This window comes from Notolabrus celidotus, chromosome 1, assembly GCF_009762535.1.
Source record: "Notolabrus celidotus isolate fNotCel1 chromosome 1, fNotCel1.pri, whole genome shotgun sequence".
NCBI classification, from domain to species: domain Eukaryota; kingdom Metazoa; phylum Chordata; class Actinopteri; order Labriformes; family Labridae; genus Notolabrus; species Notolabrus celidotus.
In genome coordinates this window covers 13,778,472-13,799,876 of record NC_048272.1, presented here as the reverse complement: position 1 = coordinate 13,799,876, position 21,405 = coordinate 13,778,472, and the positions used below count along the sequence as shown (strand labels likewise).

Below are 21,405 nucleotides of genomic sequence, written 5' to 3'. Positions count from 1 at the left end.
AAGAGCATGAAAATTATTTCCAAAAAAGTCTTTCTCATTCAGAAAGAAGACTAATTTTACATTTCTTTCAAAGAGGGAGGGCAGAAGAATGAAAGCTCTGAATGAAACACAGCAGTTGTTGGTGTTACATAAATAAAACCAGGCAACAGGTAGGAGGGTTAAAAAGAGGATCTCCAACATAAATCTGTGATGACTCACCGCTTAATCAAAAATAGTTTACTCATGTTGCTAGGACCTTCTTAATACGGAGGTAAAACCTGAGAGCATAATACAGATAATTCATAAGGCTCTTACCCTTTTAAGACTTTTATCAATGTGACAAAAATAGGGGGAAAAGTCACATAAAGCCCCCAGAAATAAAAAAACATGATTTTTTCTTTCTTAAAATTAAAGTCAGGGTTGTTAGCGAGAAGTCTGTTCAGATAAAAAATGTAACAAGGCTTTATGTGCAAATCAAAAACAAGACCTATGGAGTCTAAAATAAAAATGTTTGTATGAAAATGAGAAGCCTTTCAGTGTTTGAATTTTCCTTCACTTATGTATTGTCCTGTTGTCCTTCTTATGTTTGATTGCACATCATTTCAGACAACTTTTGTTGCCTTTCAATGAGTGTTGAAGTGGATTTTTGTCAAATGTAAAAAATAGATTTTGTAATATTTTTTTACAAAATTCTGCATAAAATACGCGCAATAAAGATTTGTGTCACTGTTATGTGTCAAATTAGATGTAGAAACTTCTCAGTAACATGTTCATTATTTACCATTGAGCTGAACTTCTAATCGTGGCATTTGCACAAAATTGCATGACCAACTTCAAAGCAAATCACGCAAAATTGAGAGACAAACCAGATTTTCTTTATTTATCAATGCTAAAAGTGAAGCTACAATCGCCGAAAAAACAAGGAGTCAGAAAACAATCTCTGTTTCCTTCTTTAAAGGGGAAAGATTGCGTACGGGACGATTGACGAGGCTTTACTGCTTCTTTTTACTTTCACTCTGCAAGCCGATCAAATCTAAAGTTACACCCACTGACCCTTTAATAAAACTCACATACACAGACACGCGCGCACGCATGCACACGCACACGCACACGCACACACACACACACACACACACACACACACACACACACAAAATGAGAGATATAGAGAGAGAGAGAGGAAGAGAGAGAGGAGGAAAGAAAAGAGAGAGGAGGCTGTGTGTGTCTGACATTACAGCGCCGCTCCAAAAATAGCTCCCCGGCGCCCTGGCCTCCAGCTTGGTTGTCATGGCGACAGAACCACAGGCACTATAAATAGACAATCGGCTCCAAATCTTGTGCGACTGGAGTGAGGCCAGAAAGAGGGAGAGACAGACAGACAGAGAGAGAGAGAGGGAAGAAAAAAAATAAAAGAGAGAGAGAAAGAAAGGAAGAACGAGCGACAGACAGAAGAGAAAAATAGGAAGAAGGATTGAGAGAGAGAGAGAGAGAGAGAGAGAGAGAGAGAGAGAGAGAGAGAGAGAGAGAGAGAGAGAGAGAGAGAACAAAGAGATACAGAGAGGAAGAAATGCAGGGAATGAAGTGGGAATGAGAGAAAGAAGAGGAAAGAGTCCAAGAGAGAATGAAAATGTGAAAAAAAAAATGAAGAGGAGGAAATGAAGAGCAAAAGAAGAATCAGAGAAGGGTGGAGAAGAGATGAGAGCGCAAGAGGGAAAACATAAAGTAAAAGGTATTAAAAGAAGAGTCAGAGAAAACAAATGAATGAGAAAACAAAACAAGAAAAATGTGAAATTTTAAAAACACAAAAAGATGGAGGAGATAGAGAGATTAACATTTTAAAAAATTAAAAAATCCTAATTAAAAAGTGACAAAAAAGAGATACACAAAAAAGAAAAACATAAAAGAAAAACAAAAAGGGCTGAACAGAAAATTAAATTATATAAAAAGAAAAGAGGCAAAGCCACGGGAAAAAGAACAACAAAAAGAGTGATGGAGGTGTCAAGAATTGTTTTTGAATTATATTAAATTTGTGAAAATTCAAAAAAGAGACAAAGCAACATGAAAGAGAAAAAAAATGTTTTAAAGTAATTGAATAGATACAAAAGTTGAAAGTTAAAATTGCCTTAACATTTTAAAAGAAAAAGAACAAAAAATATGGGAGGAAAACTCAACAAAAGATAAAGAAAAAAAAAAGAATACAAGGAACTTAAAAAACACAAAAACCAAAAGGTAATTAATAATGAACTAATCTTTGGAAGAAATAAAATAAATATTAAAAAGTTAAAGAAAGATAAAAGAGTAGGAGAGGAGGAGTGAAGCTCGTACTGGGAGAACTGGTCTGTTTCTCAGTAGCTGAACACTGAGAACAACACAATCACTGAACACACACACAGCATTCAGAAAATCACAATACACTCAGATTACAGTCTCTGTGCGCCGTCTGCAACTTTCAAATGGACCTGAGTCGCGCTATCAGCATGGCGAGCACATTCAACATCTAAACATATTCAGACTCACTTCAAACTATTAACATGAAACAAACACCCCCTCCCCCCAAAAAATCAGTTTGTCTTTTACTCTCTCCCCCCTCTTTCCCTCTCTCTCTCTATCTGCAATGAGTCAGAGTCTCAATCTGAGCCATTTTCTGTCCCTGCAGAAACACCACTACTGATATATATATACGAGAGAGAGAGAGAGAGAGAGAGAGAGAGAGAGAGAGAGAGGGAAAAAGGAGGGAGAAAGAGAGAGAGAAACTCAAGGGAGGATGCCGGAGAAGTAAATCGGGGTGACTCTGGCACATGACAGCACATTCTCGCTGTGACAAGACTTCAGAGAATCAACAGTTAATAGCTAAGACAGCTTGTTGTCGTAGTTTCGTATTAGCTTTCAGATGGTTTTTGGGTGTCTTCTGGGGCGGGGTTTTATACAAGCCACTAACACATTTCTCCTTTCATATTTTTCTATGTGCTTTGATTTCTGTATTTTCCTGCGAAACATAAATTAAAGGAAAGTGTTTCGTGCTTCAGCAGCATACGGGGTAACTGTGCCTATTGTGAGTGGGCCCTTAGACAGCCGTCAAAATCTTCTGTGAGGAAAAAAAAAACTGACATAAAGTGCCAACTTTGCCGAGTCAAATTAGAAAACCATAAGTCAGGCACCCAGCCGAAGAGAGGGGACGACTATCCAATAAATCAGAAAATAATTCCCAGTGGCTATCCAATGGTGTCTTTGCTTGAAATACCCATCCCTAGTATCTATCGACCCTTCTTTGAGGTCACCATGTCACCGCAACTCTTAAGTTGACAGGTCAGAGCATGTCAGCAGTGAGCCAACTTAAACTGAGCACCATGTTTATCAGTAACAAAGTCAGTGTGTAGGAACACACAATCACAGAGAAATATTACCCAAATTACTGACAACTAATGACTCATTTTGCAAGAACTCTACTATAAGTCATTATATTGTTCATCTCTCTTCATGTATGCTGCTTAGCTGAATTAAAGATGTATTTCTTTGCGGATTTTGAAAAAGCGGAAACCTCTGGTCTAAAAATATGAGTCCAATGAGGAAGTGCTAAAAACTGCAGTTCATTGAGGATCTGCTTGAGGCTGGCTCCGGAAGTAGCGGAAAACCCGTACACACCAATTCAAAAAGCCGATCTTTACAGCAGAAATAAACATGTTTATTTACATGTTACAACAGATGAGTGTAGTCTGAACAGCTCATTTCTCAATCGGCACACACTGTACGGGGGGTGGATTTTTTCATAAGGCGGCAATTTCGAAGATATTGAAATTACGAGTCTTCCAATGAGAGGCACAGCTGACTTTGTTGACAGGCGGGAACACTGTAGCTGTTGGCTAGGAGGCTCAAAGCCCACCTCCTTACGTCACACTCGCTCAACAGCAGCAATATGGCTGCTGCCGCCGAATCGCCTCAAAACAGCGCTTCAGAAACAGATGGGTGATGTCACGGATACTACATCTATTATTCATACAGTCTATGATTTTGACCTGTATATGCATAAGTAGGTTTAACATATACGTTTTTTGGGAAAAAATCTCATCCTGCTGATATTTAAAAATCCGATATATCAATCTTTTGAAAATCTTTGCTGTGGAAAACGTTGGAAAATAAAAAGGCTGTTTTGGTGGCATGCTGTCGCTCACTTCGTCTGACAAATACCTCACCGCAGCTGTTACTGGCATTAAGAAATTGCAATGGAATAATAATCAATCGTGTCACTGCAGTGTTCATTTTGATAACCAAAATGATGTCGATAACATTTGTCAACCACCTGTTTTTCCACGATGAAGACGAAACACTAACAATAAAAATACATCATTGATGATAAAAACTCTAACTAATACATGTTGGTTTTTCGTTAACGAGACGAGAGTAGAGAGAAATGTTAGTGCTGGACAGTCTGACAGTATTTTTTCTTCACTGTGCATCCAATCTAGCTGTCGAAACACAGCAACGCATTCCTGTGGCAGGCTAAATTAATTGAAGGGTGTAGTATTAACTCCGTCACTTATCTACAACAAGAGTAAAAATTCCTTCTGCCTCCACGCATCTCCCTCATTTTTCCCAATGCATGTCAAAGAAGAAGCAACCATGATGTAATTTTATATATTTGACGTTGACTCATTTTGCCACCGTTACCTTCCACAGCTCCTCCTTACAATCTCAATTTATAGAGTGGGTATATGTCAACAGTTAGGGACCGTTGCAAAAGTGCAATACAGCCCTTTCATGTCTGTGGAAGAGTTTCAGCTAAATATCCAACTAAGGAAAATAATCTGAATATTATGCAAGTTAAAGTGTTAAGAGAGTGTAATGTTGCTCTACAGATCTGACAATGACATTTTACTGACTTAAACTAGACTAGAATTTTTTGTCAATTATTGCAAAAAAGACAGAACTGAGACTTAAATTAATATGCATTTTTATCTAAAGATAAAGACTAAATCTGAAATAACTGTGTCACTGATGGTTGCTTCTGTAGGTCGTACAGAGGCATCAGTATTCATTTCAGTCTGTTTCATAACCAGATAAAAATTCCTTACTGCAGCTTTAATGTTTTACAACTCATTTCCACATAGATTATGAATGCCACCTTTAATAGAAACCACATCTTTCCTGCGTGTGATTTCCAATCAGGAGAGTGTGCACACATATTTCAGGTGTGTCTGTGTGGATGAAGATACAGAGACACAACCAAACACTTCACCTCGGTCCTGTTAGGAGACACAGTCGCACCATAAATACAAAATAACTAACCCGATGCCTTTCAAACTTGACTCAATCAGCAACCACAACATCCCTACAAATAAAGTGTACGACCATATAAGGAGCCAGGAAGGGTTAATAAATAAACAACGACAACAAACACATCACAGAAGAGCATGACAGAGCATAAACACAGCAAGGGAAGCTCCAATGACTTCCTCTTCATCAGACGGAGACAGAGAAGCATCACCGCCCCGTCAACTTGTTCTTCTCTTTCTTTATTTTTTGCACGACACGATTCAGATGATATAATTGGTGTTCTACGAAAAGGGAGAGGCGGGAATGTGTGGGGTGGCCCTGACTTTTCCCGCGCTGATCCAGGCCTGACATTTTCATTTAATGCTAACAACCTTCATCAATAATGCTGAAGTTGTCTCTCTGCTAACACACTCGCTCATTCTTTCTCCTTCTGCAGCCCGCCTGAGTTAAAAATAGCTCTCCCCTCTCTCTTTCTCTGCTTCTCCGTTTACATAAGCACATAGAGGGGGGAGGGGAGCACTTCCGGTCTGGCCACCCGGCCCAGCATCTGATCCATAACACTGGAGCTGCTGGGTGTGGGAGAGAGGAGGAGGAGGAGGAGAGAAGAAGGAGGAGGTGGAGGAGAGGAGAGGAGAGGAGAGGAGAGGAGAGGAGAGGAGAGGAGAGGAGAGGAGAGGAGAGGAGAGGAGAGGAGAGGAGAGGAGAGGAGAGGAGAGGAGAGGAGAGGAGAGGAGAGGAGAGGGAGTGGAGGAGGAGAAGAGAGGTCCCGCAATGCAGGGAAGCCCTCTTCTTCTCTATTTCCATCTGTATCTTCAATCCTTTCTCTTTTTCAATCCTTCCGTCTCTGTGCTAGTTTGCAACTTCTACAATCACAGCTCGCTCAAAGACTAATTATTTTATTATCCTACCGAAAAATTATCTCCAGAACTCTGCTTTCCACAATAAGACAGAACAAATAATAATAGAGTAACCTGCATCAAGGCAACACAACACCTGTGGCCAGATGTACAGCCCCAGTAACACATGTACAAGAAATGAATACCTTTACAAGTGCTATATTTTCTCACACTTCATACTACAACTCTACTATTTCTCAAAGGATGTATTCCTGTTCATTCATTTTCCAGCTGTTGCCACAAGTTAGTCATTAGCTTAATATTTGACATTAGAACAAAACAGTAAAACAATCAAATTCTGTATATTTTAGAGATTAACCTACATTTCTTAAAAATGTGTTGACTTTAAACTTGTCACAAAGAAGCTATAAGTCATTCCAGATGCCTTGCAGGAGTTGGCAGGTTCACTAAAGATGAACTCTTGTGGTAAAATTGTATCTGCTTATTTGAATTATTTGTTCAGGACTCAAAATGTTAAAAAAAATATTAATTTATAAAAATGATTGATGCTTCAGTGATTACTGTATATTTTTTTGAACATGGGGATGGGGTAAACTGATCAAGGATCAAGACCATCCTGAATTATTTAACCCTTCTGAGAGACTTGAGCCCGCTGTTTGAAACCACTGGATTTTACTTGACAACTTTATCTTCAGTAGTTTGAACTACCTCAGCCAGCTCTATCAGCTTTATGTGACTGACAATAAATGGTTTTAAAATAAAAAGTTTTTTTATATTACACACAGAGGTAATATATAGGCTAACATCCGGTCCCATCTTACAGATAGGACTCTGTATGATCTCGTCTTAATCTACCATGAGCAGAGCACTTTGCAGTATTTGGCAAGTTACAGCAGCAAAGAAAAAAGTCCTTTTAACAGACAGAAACCTTGAGCAGAACCAGACTCATGTTAGACAGCCATCTGCCTCAACCGAGTTGGGATTGGAAAGAGGGGTAGAGGAGATGAAGATATACATATATACTGTATAGAGAGAGAGAGAGAGAGAGAGAGAGAGAGAGAGAGAGAGAGAGAGAGAGAGAGAGAGAGAGAGAGAGAGAGAGAGAGAGAGAGAGAGAGAGAGAGAGAGAGAGAGAGAGAGAGAGAGAGAGACTCAAGGGAGGATGCCGGAGAAGTAAATCGGGGTGAGATAGAGAGAGATGATGATAGTGTATTGTTGATACTTTTGGTTTGGAATGGGTCGTTTACCAGTTTCAAAGTAAGTAGCAGTTTGTAAAAGTCAGCTTTAAACCTATAAATTGTAATAATTACTAATCTAATCCATTATTCTGTTATTTGTTTTATTATTTAAGTTAGCATACAGGTTAACTTGTGTTCCAGATATTCAATGTGTTGCTTTATAATTAGATACATTGTTTTAAAGGGGATAAAGGTTTTTAGTTTTTTTACCCAGACAATTCAAAATAACCCATTTTAGAACTGTAATCGTAATACTGCAATATCGTGAAAGCATGATATGCTTGCTTAAGGTTAGCATACCATCAGAATCTCACGGTATGATGACTCTTGAAAAATGACACAATATTGGTCACATTCACAAACTACTGATGGACATACACACTCTCACATAAATACACACCATACCATCAAACTAACAACATAGCACTGAAGTCTAAGCATCTGCCAACACTGAGGCTAAATCTTAAATAGCAGAGCAGTCCACATCCAAGCACCATAAAGTCTATAATTTTTCTGTTATCAACAAATCCCTCAAAAACAAAAGAAAAACACAACAATAAATGTATCCTCCCAACTGTTGCAGTATAGCCCAAAAGCCTGATTACTTTGAGCAACCAACATATCTGTGAGTCTGGAGCCATGCTAGTGGCTCTGTGATGCTGCTACCTGGTAGAGTAGAGCTTTAAGCTTCAACAAGAACTAAATCCAAGTTAAATATGATAAAGCAAAGAAAACCAAAGATTCTTTTAAAGATTCACATCAGAAGGAAGACGAGAGCAAAGCAAGCACTGAAACGAAAAAGAGCATCATTGGTAGCCATGTTTTCTTGGGATCCATTGACATCGACAAAACCTAAATCATCCTCTAAAAAGCCACTCCAGTTGCTTCAGCTATTTCTGATATTTGGTAAACTAATGATGAAAAAGAGGATTCTGATAAGCTCCAATCAGAACAACATCCCACCATCCATCTACCCATGTGTACTAGTTAGAAAAAAAAGCACAACATCACTGTAAATTCATGGACCTCAATACCTATAAACCACACACCCAGAAACTCTAACACCCCACAGAGTGGAGGCTGAATGGTGTTTATGACAGGTTTGTAGATCTAGTTGCAGGTGTATGTAAATGAAAAAGATTCTTACTACTGTGCGCAGTCGATGAGTTGATATTCGTTGGATCTTTCCCAGCAGGCCCGTACGCCATCGTCCTGCCAGAGGGTCTTTGAATGGTCGTAAAACTCCTGGAAAGAGAAAGAGGGGTCTGGATTAACAACATACCTCCACTAGAAATAACTGCAAGTCAGACTCCTGTTTATGGTTCCCTGAAATACAGATATGATATCCCAAACAGAGCCAGAGGAAAAGTGGATGTGTGAGTGAAACAAGAATCTTTCCAGGAAACAGCAGACATAGTCTAAAATGACATCCTGAAAACAATGTCACTTTTAATCTTTCATGGTTGTCTGAGTTCTCCAGAGAAGATAAAAGGAAGAAAATAGAGCTGTTACAGCAACGAACAAAACAAGACTTCACCTCTATTTGCTCTTTATGATACACAAGATTTGTAGTGTTCGAGAAATGTTCAACTTTATGAAACTTGGGATGAAATGAGTTCATTTTTTGGGATCCACATGTTTTTTTCCCCAGTCTGCAAGCTTTAAATTATAATCAAACTGGCAGAGGCAAATTTGACAAAATCTCAAGAAAATCATCTGAAAATTACAAATAGCAGAAATATATGATGATTGCTGAAGAGCAGCTAGCTAAAGGCTGTTTTAAAAGCTGCTGTAACAATTATAAAGAAGCTAACATCCAGAACAGAGGCTTCAATTTACAACCTCATACAGGAACTACATTTCCCAGGCTCCACCTCCCACTGCACTTCGCAACAATATAAAAAATAAACAAGAAAAAACTTTAAAAGACCAGCTTACCTTTCATTATGATAATATTAATACAATGATCATACCATTTAATATAGGCTATTTATGCGAGTCTCACAATGTGAGGCTTGATGTTGTTGGCTTGCCAGGGCCGATGTTGTTTCTTGCCACTTGACTTGAATTTTTTGACCTTTTGTTTTATTTTTGCTAATTTATTCCACTTCTTTTCCTTCTTCCTATTTTGTTGGAACTAGGGATAGACATTTCACGTAAAAACAATATTCACAGATCAATCTAATAGTCACCCCCCTACCAAAGCAAAGTTTGCACTTGACTTCACTTGTGTTTATCTTTTAAAATAAGTTATTCGCAGAACTTTTTGATGACTGACAAAATCTTTGCCACTTTCTCTGGTCTCAAATCTCATAGAACCACACTTTTTTCACCGCTACCTAGCATTAGTGCTTTCTTCTTCTTCTTTTGTTATAAATTGGCAGTTTGCAAACAGCTTTCAGAAGGGCTATGGTCCCCATGTGTACCGCATAACAACCAGCCCCGGGTAAAAATAATTTTAAAATGCATTCTGAGGATGAGAAAACAGTCATTTGAACTTTTAAGTTTTTTCTAAATTAAAGACTATCCAAATATTTGAAAATCACGACTCATCCCTTGTTGGAACTGATGTCACATCAATGGTATTCCGTTAAGCACAGGTGCAAACTACTTTTCAAATACTGAAGGTTCATTTTCACATAAACTACCAGTCAAAAGTTTGGAAACACCTTCTCATTCAAGGGTTTGTATTTATTTTAATTATTTGAAACATACATGGTATTTGACTAATACCAAATCAAAACTATGAAAGAACACATATGAAATTATCCAATTAACAAAAAAGTGTGAAACAAACCAGAATATGTTTTATATTTTAGATTCTGTAAAGAAGACCCCTTTTTCCTTCATGACAGCTTTGCACACTCTTGGTATTCTCTCAGTCTGCTTCATGAAGTGGTCTCCTGGAATGGTTTCTAATTAACATGAGCCTTGTCAAGAGTTCATTTGTAGAATGACTTGCCTTCTTAATGTGTTTGAGACCATCAGTTGTGTTGTTCAGAGGTAGAGTTAGTACACAATGGATATCCCTATTTGACTACTGTTGTAATCCACATTATGGCAAAACCAGATTATTACATAGTTTTGATGTCTTCGGTATTAATCTACAATGTTGAAAATAATAAGAATCAATAATAACCATTGAATGAGAAGGTGTGTCCAAACGTTTGACTGGTAGTGTAACTATTAAGTAATAAATGTAATATTTAAATCCATTTGTCAGGGGCACGGGTTGTCCCAGTGGTTTGGGCACACTCTTTGTACAGAGGCTACAGTTCTTGTCGCGGTGGTTACTAGTTCGACACGTGACGACGACCCTTTGTTGTATGTCCTTCCTGCTATCGACTCTCAACATCCCTCCCACCCACCCTCCGATAAAAAATTGCATTTGTCTGAATGATGATGTGGATGATGTGCCGATCTTTAGGGTTGGAATTTCTAAGCTTTTCAAGGAGGCTCTAGCGTACCATCGAGTGAGGCTCCAAATTGAGGAATGACTTTTACAGAGGGTTTGATGAAATAGTCCAAAGGGGGAAAACTAACCAGCAACCAATCTGAAAACTCAATAATCATGTTTTTCGGTCAGCAAAAGTGCCACATATTTTCTGGTTTTACCCTCTCAAATGTTAGCATATGTTGCTTTTATTCGTCTTTTCTGATAGTTAACTGAATCTTATCTGCTATTTTACCGTCGACTAGGCCAAAAAAAATAATTAGGGACTTCATCTTCGGCTGTGGGAACTTATGAAAGATATTGTTTTATGGACAAACAGATAAGTCATGGAAAATAATAAGGAGATTAAAACAAAAAAAGTAAGGATGAGTTGCAGCTCTGAAGATAAATTGATTTATAGTTGTTCCTGATTAGACATAAGCTACTGAATGAAGCTCTTAACTAAAGATGGAGTTCACAATTTAATGGATAATTCAGTGAGATAGTTTAGGTCTGAAGAAATCTGTGTCCTGCTTTAAAAACCAGATTTCTCATCTAGTTGTGAAAACGTTGGAGGACAGATGGTGGGGAGGCAGGAGGACTCTCCAGCCTGTAGTTTGTAGTTTGCAGAATAAGGCCAGCTTGCACAGGAGCAGCAGATGAGAGGACTCTGAGTGAAGCCGGAAAGAGAGCAGTTCACAGAGTTCATGAAGAAATGGACAGCTTTGTACTGACACAAGGCCTGGCTGTCACCACACAGGGGCCTATCTCCTCAGTACGATCTTCAGTTGGTGACATACACAATGGTCAACACAAATAAGCCTTTATGAGCCGAGGAGAGCGCTGCAAAATTACAAATATGTCACTTTAAGAATTAAGAGTGAGCAGAGGCAGACGTTCAGAAGCTGTGGATTCAGTGGGTAAGGTGACACTTCAGATCTGGCATTGTCTGATATTTTCATACTACTCGTACTGGGGCCATCCCTCATTAATACAGGCAATGCGAATTACATTCATTTGTATTTTTTTCCTACTGTTAGTGTCTTTTGAGACCAGAGAAACCTCAAGACTGATGAGGAATAAAATAGAGAAGAAGACTTTGACTTGTCTTTAAGCAGCTCATATAAGTGACATACAAGTAATGGTAAAGCAGGCTGATCTGTGAGTTTGTCTGTTGTCATTTGTTGAGCATTTCTCTGATAAATGAGAGTTACGTTGGCTTTGAGCTCAAACTGGACTGCCTCAAACAGTGCCTATAGGAAAAACCATAGACTGTATAATACATTGATGTAGTCTCTGTGACGTCACCCATTGGTTTCTGAGGCAGAGTTTTGAAGCATATCAATGGCAGACGCCATGTTGGAAATGCTGACTCAAGCTAACTTTAGGTCTACCTAACAAGAGGCAAGTAGTGGAGTTGAGGTGGGCCTTTAGCGTCCATGCCAACAGCTACAGGGTTCCCTCTGGTTAGTCAAGTCTGCCGTGCCCCTAATCAAGCAAAACTCATAAACTTAATGAGTGTGTGCCAATAGAGAAATTATCTATTCAGACCAAATCGTTTTTTGTAGGGATGCACTGAAATGAAAATTCTTGGCCGAAACCGAAAACTGAAAATGAGGAAACCAAGATCGAAAACCGAAACACCGAAATAAATTATTATGCCAGTTATTAGTAGGGAGACCAGGAACAGTTTTAACATATCACTCCTTGGATTTGAGATTAAGCCATGCATTTTCTGTTTGTGTTCCACAGGCATTTTCTAGGCTCTTTATCCTCAAATGTGACTTTGAAAAAACATCTTATGTAAGTCCTTAAAGAATTAAGCTTAGAAGATGTATGCCACTTTGTCATGTTTTTATTTGTTAAGTCAAAAGGAATTAGCAACTTTTTAATACTTTAATGAAAGTAGGTTGTGAAGACAGAAAGGGTAAATGTTATTTATTTGTAAATGCACTGGCCACCCCTGCCTATGTGAGAGCCTCAGTTGGGCCACCCTGGTCAAAAAGCTCTGGACACGCCCCTGCCCCTAGGCCGCCCTGTTCTCCTTCTCCTGCGCTGTGCTCTTCTCCATATCCAAGCGAGTTCTCCGCATCCATCGCGGCCTCGATCATTTCTCGAGCGCTGCTTTATTCCCACATCCAAGTAATGATCTTTATAACGTGGATCAAGTACAGTCGCAATGAAGTGCAGAGGATCCGAATAGATCTCTGTGAAACGTGTGCTGACAGACTCTAAGAGTGTACTTTTCATTGTTTTCACTCCGTGGTCCGTCTCAACCTCTTTGCTGAGAAGACGCTTTAGTGCTGCAATTAAAGGAATAACGTCTTTAGTTAGCTGCTTAATGGGGGCAAGAAGAGAGGGAGTGTTCTCTTTTAAGACCCACTGGTGTAAAGTAAATGTCGGGGGAAACTCTTGATCTGCGCTGCAGGACTCGCTTTTGCACAAAGCAATTTTTGCTTGCGTCATCACAACATTCTGTTTCGGTTGTGTTGTTTCGGTGAAAAAAAGTGTTTCAGCCGAAAACCGAAAATGCACTTCTGGGCCATTTTCGGTGCATTCCTAGTTTTTTTAACCAGGCTGTAAACGTGTTTATCTTTGCTGTAAAGGTCGGCTTTTTAGAATGGGTGTGTATGTGGTTTCTTGTGCTTTTGGAGCCAGCCCCAAGTGGACACTCAAGGAATTTCAGTTTTTAGCACTTCCGCATTCAATAATTTTTCAAGACCGGAGTTTTTCGCATTAGAGAAGATGTCATTAAAAATTACCATAATTGAACCAAACTTTAGTAGTATGGTAGTAAATGGCTAAAACAGTCATGACCTGAGGTAGAGCTACAACCAATGATTATTTTAACTTTACATTTATTTTATGATATTTAGGGCACTGGTTTGACTTAGCAGTTAAATTGTGCACAGCATGAACAGAGGCTGGTTTCAATTCCTTTGCTGTCATTCCCACACAATCCCCCCCATAATAAATAAAAAAAAAACGTATTTCTTTCTTCAATTCATAAATCACTTTGTCTCAAAGTGTCCAAAAATTGGAAAAGGCCCACCAGCTGCCTTTCCTTAAGCTTTCTTTGTCCGACCACAGTCTTATGAAGGCTTCACTTCAAGCACAAAAAGCAGCAAATCAACTCAACTGAAGCTGAAAGCGGTCAATGATTTCAGTTCCTGCCAAGCTACAGATCACTCAGAACAAATAAAACATGCTCATTCTTAGTTTTAGTTAAATTTAGAGCTGAAATGTTTGAATGATTCATGAGATTGACATTTTATTGATTGAGTGATATTTTTGTTTCAGCTCTAGTTGTATCTTTTTTTTTTAAACTATTAACAACAAAGCTAAGGAAAAATCTTCTGAGCTTATTTCAATCAGTTTCTTCAGTTTTGGACTGTCTAAGATGACTAATAAAAATGTTCTTAGAGTAGAAATGAGCTAGAGATGTGAGAGGAGCATTAAAATAAACTTTCTGTCAAATCTAAATCTACAAAATATGAGAAATGTGTAATCGGACACATGGCAGTCAGGTTTGTTAGCCAATAAGTGAGGGGTTTAAATTTTTTACATTGCTTTAAAATGGTCTGTAACCATCCTGCAGACTTGTTTTTTTCCATCCTCTCGTCAAATATATCATTGGACCAATAGATAAATTCCTCAACAACAGAAAAAACATACCGTCAGTGAAGCCGAATCATGAGGTCAACAAGTTCTTTACCATCTGTGTCTCTTTGAAAGTTTTACAATTAAAGAGGAAACGTTTTCCATCACAAAGTTTATTCGTGGCCGGCTGTATAATTCAGAAAGTTTGACAGAAGAAGAAGAGAAAGCTGCTTTATGATGCCTCTTGCTGTGGTCGAGCAGCTCAGTGAAAGTTTAAGAATAGGAACAACTGTGAGTTCAAAACTACTGTGAGACATCACTCCACAGACATGTGGCAGAATTATGGACTAACTTTGAGCTGAAGTACATTGATGAAATCGGAGTAAGGAGAAGGTACACTAAGAAATCAGCCAGGCGACATGTCAGAAGCACAATATCATATTATTATTATTAGATGTTGAAATTCAAAATAAATTACTTTTTTTCCTCTGGTTTTAAACAATTTTAACTGAATTTATCATTTCAGGACGTGTAAGTGGATTAAGGGATGTCCCTTAAACGCACTACAGTCCACTGACTGCTCAAAACTTTAAAAACTTCAATAAAATGTGCTTTAAGAGATAAAAAAAACCAACAAAATAAATCTCTTCTTCCTTGCCTTCTCTTTTTTTGACAGACTTATCTGTAGTTTCTGCTTTTTAAAAGGGAAATTTCCAAAAATCTGTTTTTGTTTTTGTTGTCAGAACCTAAAGCGCTGTGAGGCATATTTGTGATTGAGATATTTACAGTAAATAAAACTGACTCAACCAACCTGACTGCCATGACTCCTCTCTGCACTGTTGCATGCTGGGAGCAAAGGGGCTCAGGACAGGTGTCAGCGTAGGGCAAATTAATTAAAAGCTTGTGTAACAATATTAAACGCCACATGAAGAAATCGTCCGTTTCATGAATAAAACTGGAGAAGAATATTTGTGCTTATCCAAAAGATAACTACGAGGATTATTGATCAGAAGCGAATGAAGCTGAGGAGGTTTAATTCAGGCCTTGTGCTTATTCTCTCTCTCTCTCTCTCTCTCTCTCTCTCTCTCTCTCTCTCTCTCTCTCTCTCTCTCTCTCTCTCTCTCTCTCTCTCTCTCTCTCTCTCTCTCTCTCTCTCTCTCTCTCTCTCTCTCTCTCTCTCTCTCTCTCTCTCTCTCTCTCTCTCTCTCTCTCTCTCTCTCTCTCTCTCTCTCTCTCTCTCTCTCTCTCTCTCTCTCTTTCCCCTCTGCTAAAGGCAGAGTCAACCAGTCCGACTGGTTTCCAGTGGGCCCTGAGGGCAGCAGAGCGGGGGTGAGCTGAGGAGGAGGAGGAGGAGGTGGAGGAGAGGCCGAGCTTCAGATACTTTTCAACTGTATTCTGCTTCCTGAAGAAACACCGGTCTGATTCAAGATAAAGAATCGTCTTACACTTAATTCAATCACTTTTTAAAGTAAAAATGTGCTTTAAAGACTTTGAACGTATTAAACCTACATTCATGCTCTATTAGACTAATCAGTATCCTCCGTGGAGACCCGGCAGGTCTTCAGTGGAAGTCTCCAGACTGACCGACACCCCGAGGGACGGGTCAGCTCAAGACCGGCCCGCATGATACATTTGCCGTGAAGTAACAGAGACATTATCAGGAGACTTCTTTTTGCTTACACACAAATACACACACTCGTCACTGGAAACAGCCAGTATAAACACTGAAGCTATCCTGCTGGGAAACAAAACAAAAAAAACACACACAGGGAAGACATGATGTTCTTCTTTCTCAACATGAAACCTTTCCATTATTAGAGAAGAGCTCAAACACTATCTAACCAGCTGATTCATACGACAGCTTCTTTGTTTTCTTCTTGATTTTGTAGCTTTAATCATTTATTTTAGTTTGACAACTTCCTTTAAATGTTTGTTCTGTTCCAAGATTAAAGCTACTCATCAATGTTCAAGTTCTTAAAACATTTAAATCTTCTTTTGGACCATCACTGAGTAAAAAGTAAAAAGTAGAATATTAAAAAAATAAACATCTAATTGCTTGTTTACATTTTATGAGCTTAAGTTGACAATATTATATTTAATTTAGCTGTATCTCATGTATTTATCACTACAGTAACAGTGGGTGGTGGTGTGCTGGATGCACTACTCTGAAAGGTGTTCCTATATTTTGCTCTCCTCATGTAAGTTAATGTAGAGGACAAATTTTAGGAATACATTTCAATATAGTGCACTCCAGTCAGCTACCACCACCACCACCCACTAAGACTTCAGGAATAAAAACTCAGTGAAATGATCCCATTTCTGAGCAGAGAGTCGACCTCACAGAAGATATGCTGCATTAGATTCAACTGGTGGTCATAACACTAAGACTGATATGTGTATATCTCTCATTTCAGTGGTGAAAATGCTCCAAAATATTCAATTTACTGATATCTTATATTCATTTTTAAGAAACCAGGAGCAGGAACCTTTATCAAACTAACTTAAAAAATTACTGAAGTAATTATCAACATGATGATATTATTTTTGTCCCTGAATAACTATATTTTTCAACACAATAATAGAGTTTTGTGATAAATAGAACACTGATATCGTTGTTACAATAAGATGTGACTAAGCCTTTGAACATTTCTGACAATGGATGCAGAATGAATGTTGTACACGAGAAAAGCTTTAACTTTACTTTGATTTCTGATGCAATACCTCAATAACCATGTGCAATATTATAATTTATCCCATAACATATTTTATTATTATATTCATCTGCTAAATGTGCACTCTGGCTTAGGCTAAGTTAACGTATTTCATGTCTTTAAAAGTACTTCTATACCTTTCTTTGGACAGATAGTATTTTTATTTTTATTTAGAATTTTTGGATTTGTGTTTATGTTTATATATTTATTGTCCTTACTGTCTTGTTGTGTCCTTACTGTCTTGTTGTTAAGTACCAGTGTTCCATTCACCATGTCAAATTCCTTTTGTGTGCGACATCACATGGCAATAAAGCTTTCTTGAATCTGGAATCTTCTCTGTATGTGCTCGCTCATACACCCTGATTTTTATTGCTGTTTATTAAACTGGATCTCATATGTTTTAACTGGACAGACAAAACAGCAAGCAATTCTCCATACATTTCAAAGATAAACTTTAAAAAAGGCTGTTCAGAATGAAAAGTATACTGTATGTCATCTGGGTAGCAGTTTAAAATATAAAAGAAGCTTGTTCTGATAAACTAGTGTGTAGATTTAAATTTTAAAAAGACATCCAGAGGACAGGTGGAAGTAGATACATATTTGTTAGAGCAGTGAGACCTGCAGTGAGTCTCTACCAGGCCGGCAGGATCAGACTACAGCTCAGGTAGGAACCCCCCAGAGTCTGTGTGTGTTTGTGGAGGACCGGTCCCTCCAGGCACATTTAGGGTTATTACAGACAATCAGCGCTAATAGGTGGTGTGGATCTCTCAGGTGAGACGCTCATTCAATTCACAGCCTCCCAAGCGGAAGCACACCTGCTAATTACTCAATCACCGAGCGAGCGCAGCGAGCTGCCGCGTGAGGAGTCTGACTCACCTCCAGCACGCCTAACCGGGGAATCTACAGGGTTCAGCCGCTACAGCTGATCCTTTATGACGTTCAGAAATAATTCAAATTGTTTCACTCGTTGTTCGTTTGTGGATGTGTAATGAACGCTTAAGTGTTGGAAATACAGATCACAGTTCTTCAGAGTGAAGGTTAACATGTTTAAATGTCTTGTTTTGTTCGATCAGCTGATCGTCTGCAAATGAAAACACCATAAAAGAAGAAAACCAGCACATTTGTTCAATGCTTTCAGGTTTTTCAACTTCTAAATTAATCAGCTGAATGTTTTAGCTCTCATAGAGGTGAATGAAACTAGTATTACTGCCTCGCTGCTGACTTGAAAAACTGGAGCGTCCATCCTTCAGTGCTTCTATAGAGTGACTCTGTAACTGTGGCTCTGACAGAGAATATAATCGTATATCACAAGCTAACACGATGCTACAGCATTATTTGAAGAGGACACTGGCCCGACAAACCAACAGCTACGTGAAGCGTTGAGCTAGAAAAGATTGTCCACTAATTGATCCCAGAAAGTATCGTCCTCTCTCTGACCAAAAACATGTTACTGATCCAGATCAAATACAAGTCCCTTTAGACACTGCTGAGGTGTTGCATTCACCAGGAGGGAGCAGATGCTATGTCACAGTAAACTTCAGCTATGACAACCAAAATCTAGTCGTCTTGTCCTCCCAAGTTGAAGTCTTTGCTAAATTTGAGGATATTTCCCCGACAGGTTCCTGAGGTATCACTTTCAAAAGAATGGGACGGAATATTAGACAGCAAGGACATTTTCCAGGGCACCATGGAGTCAAAGTGAAGTTGACCTTTGATTTTTTGGGGGTAAAAATGACATCACTTCATCTTTTTATTACAGTTTTTGTGAAGCTGCCTCATACCTAGCGTAGGAATACTTGAGTTATGGCAAAAGTTGTCACCAAGATGTTTTTGTAACAAGTTACACGATCAGATAAATGGATAGAAACACAAAAAATGTGACCTCCATGTCGTAGAAGCACAAAGAGTTTCACACACTGACTCCCCTTTCTTTAGCATCTAAACTGCATAAGTTATCTGCTGACTGTTTGTACATGCATATACTCCTTTTACATCATTCACAAGCCTCTTGTAGAAAAACATGACCCACAGCCGATATCAGACTGGAGGTCACTGGTTTAAAAATGGCTGACAGAAGAGGACAAACTTTTTGAGGTGAATCAAAACTTACCAGAGGAAACTCAAAGTCCTTCTGGTTTATTTGGTTCATGACGTAATCGATTCGGCACTGGTTTGCAGGACTGGCTAACTTGCATGGTGGTGTAAGCGTTGACATGGCAGAAACAATCGTCTGAATGAACACAGCAGAAGAAGAAATGATCGTTACTGAAAGCACAAAGGGGTTAATGTGAGATCCATGAAATTAAATATTATTATGAAGGAAAAAATGTTGATTTGAGTTTATTTCCTCAGTACAAGGAAGCTACTGCAGGATGTTAACCTCAGATCTTTTATTGCCTATAACATCATTTATTATGACTTTGACTTTCATGAAATACTTTGTAGTTCCATTTTGACCAGATTTAGAAAATATAGTAAAACTTTTAAGAGAGCTCGCAATATAGTGACAAAACAATTTAGTTTGAGCATCCCAGGTCTTAACTTGGATCAAAGTAGATTAAAAAGGTTAACTTCTTACCTCTATAGCTTCTTTAATGTTGTTTTTAATATCATGAATTTTCTGTTTCTTCTCCCTGTGAGGAAGAAAAGAGGGTCCATGTTAGTTTTTCCACACATAAGAGAAATATTTCACAAAAATAAAGCATGATCAACTTCAGTAACACAGTTTGAAAATGAACCCTGCTTAGATGCTAATTTAAAACTTTACTTCCAGAACAGAGCTAAATGGGGAATCGAGAAAAGCTCGATTCAAATTTAGAAAACGTTGCTGTGCTGGTTAAAGATTTTATTTTCTGAGCAATTAAAAAGATGAACTGAATAAATAGGAGAAATTTCAAAATAAGGGTTCAAACACTGTTTAGCTTCTTGGTATAGTGTGTGAAAGTCTTGGTATGAGACAGCTGTGTGAAATCTCTGTTTGTTCACTATGTGAAAGAAAGTGAAAACAGCGCAGCCTAACATCTTAATTTTGGCGTATGAAGTAATTGAAAACAAAGAACCAAACAAACGGTATCTTCAGTACATTTTGAAAGGCGTATTTTATCTTTAATTCAAAACAAACCCTTTCATTAACAAAAAATAGAATCCAAAATTACTACAGAACAGAGTACAGAATTAAATTTCAGCATAACCCTCAGTTTGTTCAGTCCGGAGGAGTCACTGATACCAGTAGTAAAGTCTCAACGTCACAGCTCTTTCAGAAAGCAGCTCTCCTAAAGCAGGAATGAACTTCATTCAAAAGTTCAACAAATGTCAGATTTGATACTGAAATTCCCCAAATGAATCAACCTGAGAGCCGCTTACACAATCAGAAACCTGCACATGTGATTTCTTCTGAATGAGCAGTGGAAAAATATCTTTGTGTATCAGAACAATGCTATTAGAGGAGTCACATGCTTCGTGTTTGAGTGCACTGTGTACTATATTCAGTTAACGTTAGAGCAGCAGAGGTCCCAATTACACCAGAAGAGGGGCGTGTCCACATTTTTCACTGGGGTGGCCCACCTCGGGTAAGGATGTCAACCCACACACACCAATGAAAAGCATTTATTAACCCTTCATATCTACTCTGAGTCCTTAAATGCAAGCATCTAAAAGACGTTCCTGTGCAACATTTAAACTCTTTAAAGTATCACGACAGAAGTGTTCAATCTTCTCATTTCTGTCAGAACCTAAAGGAGATTTTTGTCCAAAGTTTTCATTTATAGAACCAACCAACAGAAATGAGCTACACTGAATGTTCAGAAAGCTACTAGCAGCCTGCCAATCAGATTTTGAGGGGGGCAGAGGCCACCCCCTGGCTACCACTTGGATCCACCCCTGCACTCGAGGTTTATCCATTCTCATATTTATACATTATTTACATGATAAGACTTTGTTTTTCTATTGATATTCACCAAAAAGACAAAAATAAAACATTATGCAATGACATCAAGACATGCACTCATGAGACGATGAGTATTTGAAATGTATAGCACATATGTTTGTATTTTTGGTAGGGAATGTGTTCTTTTTTAAGTTAACTTGTTGATAAAAATGCTTCATCTCGTCCTGCATGCTGCTGTAAAAGAATATTAACTGAGATTGAGGATGTGTAATAAAACAGCTGCATTAAAAATGGTACTTATATTTCTTAAAAATAATTCTGCTTAACTTTTTAAATGTCTGTTATTATGGCTTGATAGTCTAAATGTGGACCTTCACAATACTTAAACATAAAACCTCAAAGTAGATGATGTAAAAATGTGGAAAACGAT

At 38.3% G+C, this 21,405-nt stretch overlaps 1 protein-coding gene across 1 annotated transcript in view; it reads right to left on the bottom strand.

Moving 5' to 3' along the window:
- LOC117818521 (guanine nucleotide-binding protein G(s) subunit alpha-like) overlaps window positions 1–21,405 on the bottom strand; it is a 39,468-nt gene that overhangs the window by 11,726 nt on the left and 6,337 nt on the right. Inside the window, exons 3-5 of the mRNA XM_034691461.1 lie at window positions 19,668–19,722; window positions 19,200–19,319; window positions 8,493–8,590 (exon numbers count right to left, since the gene is read on the bottom strand). Of these exons, the coding sequence (XP_034547352.1) occupies window positions 8,493–8,590; window positions 19,200–19,319; window positions 19,668–19,722 (273 nt within the window). The remainder of the gene's footprint in view (window positions 1–8,492; window positions 8,591–19,199; window positions 19,320–19,667; window positions 19,723–21,405) is intronic.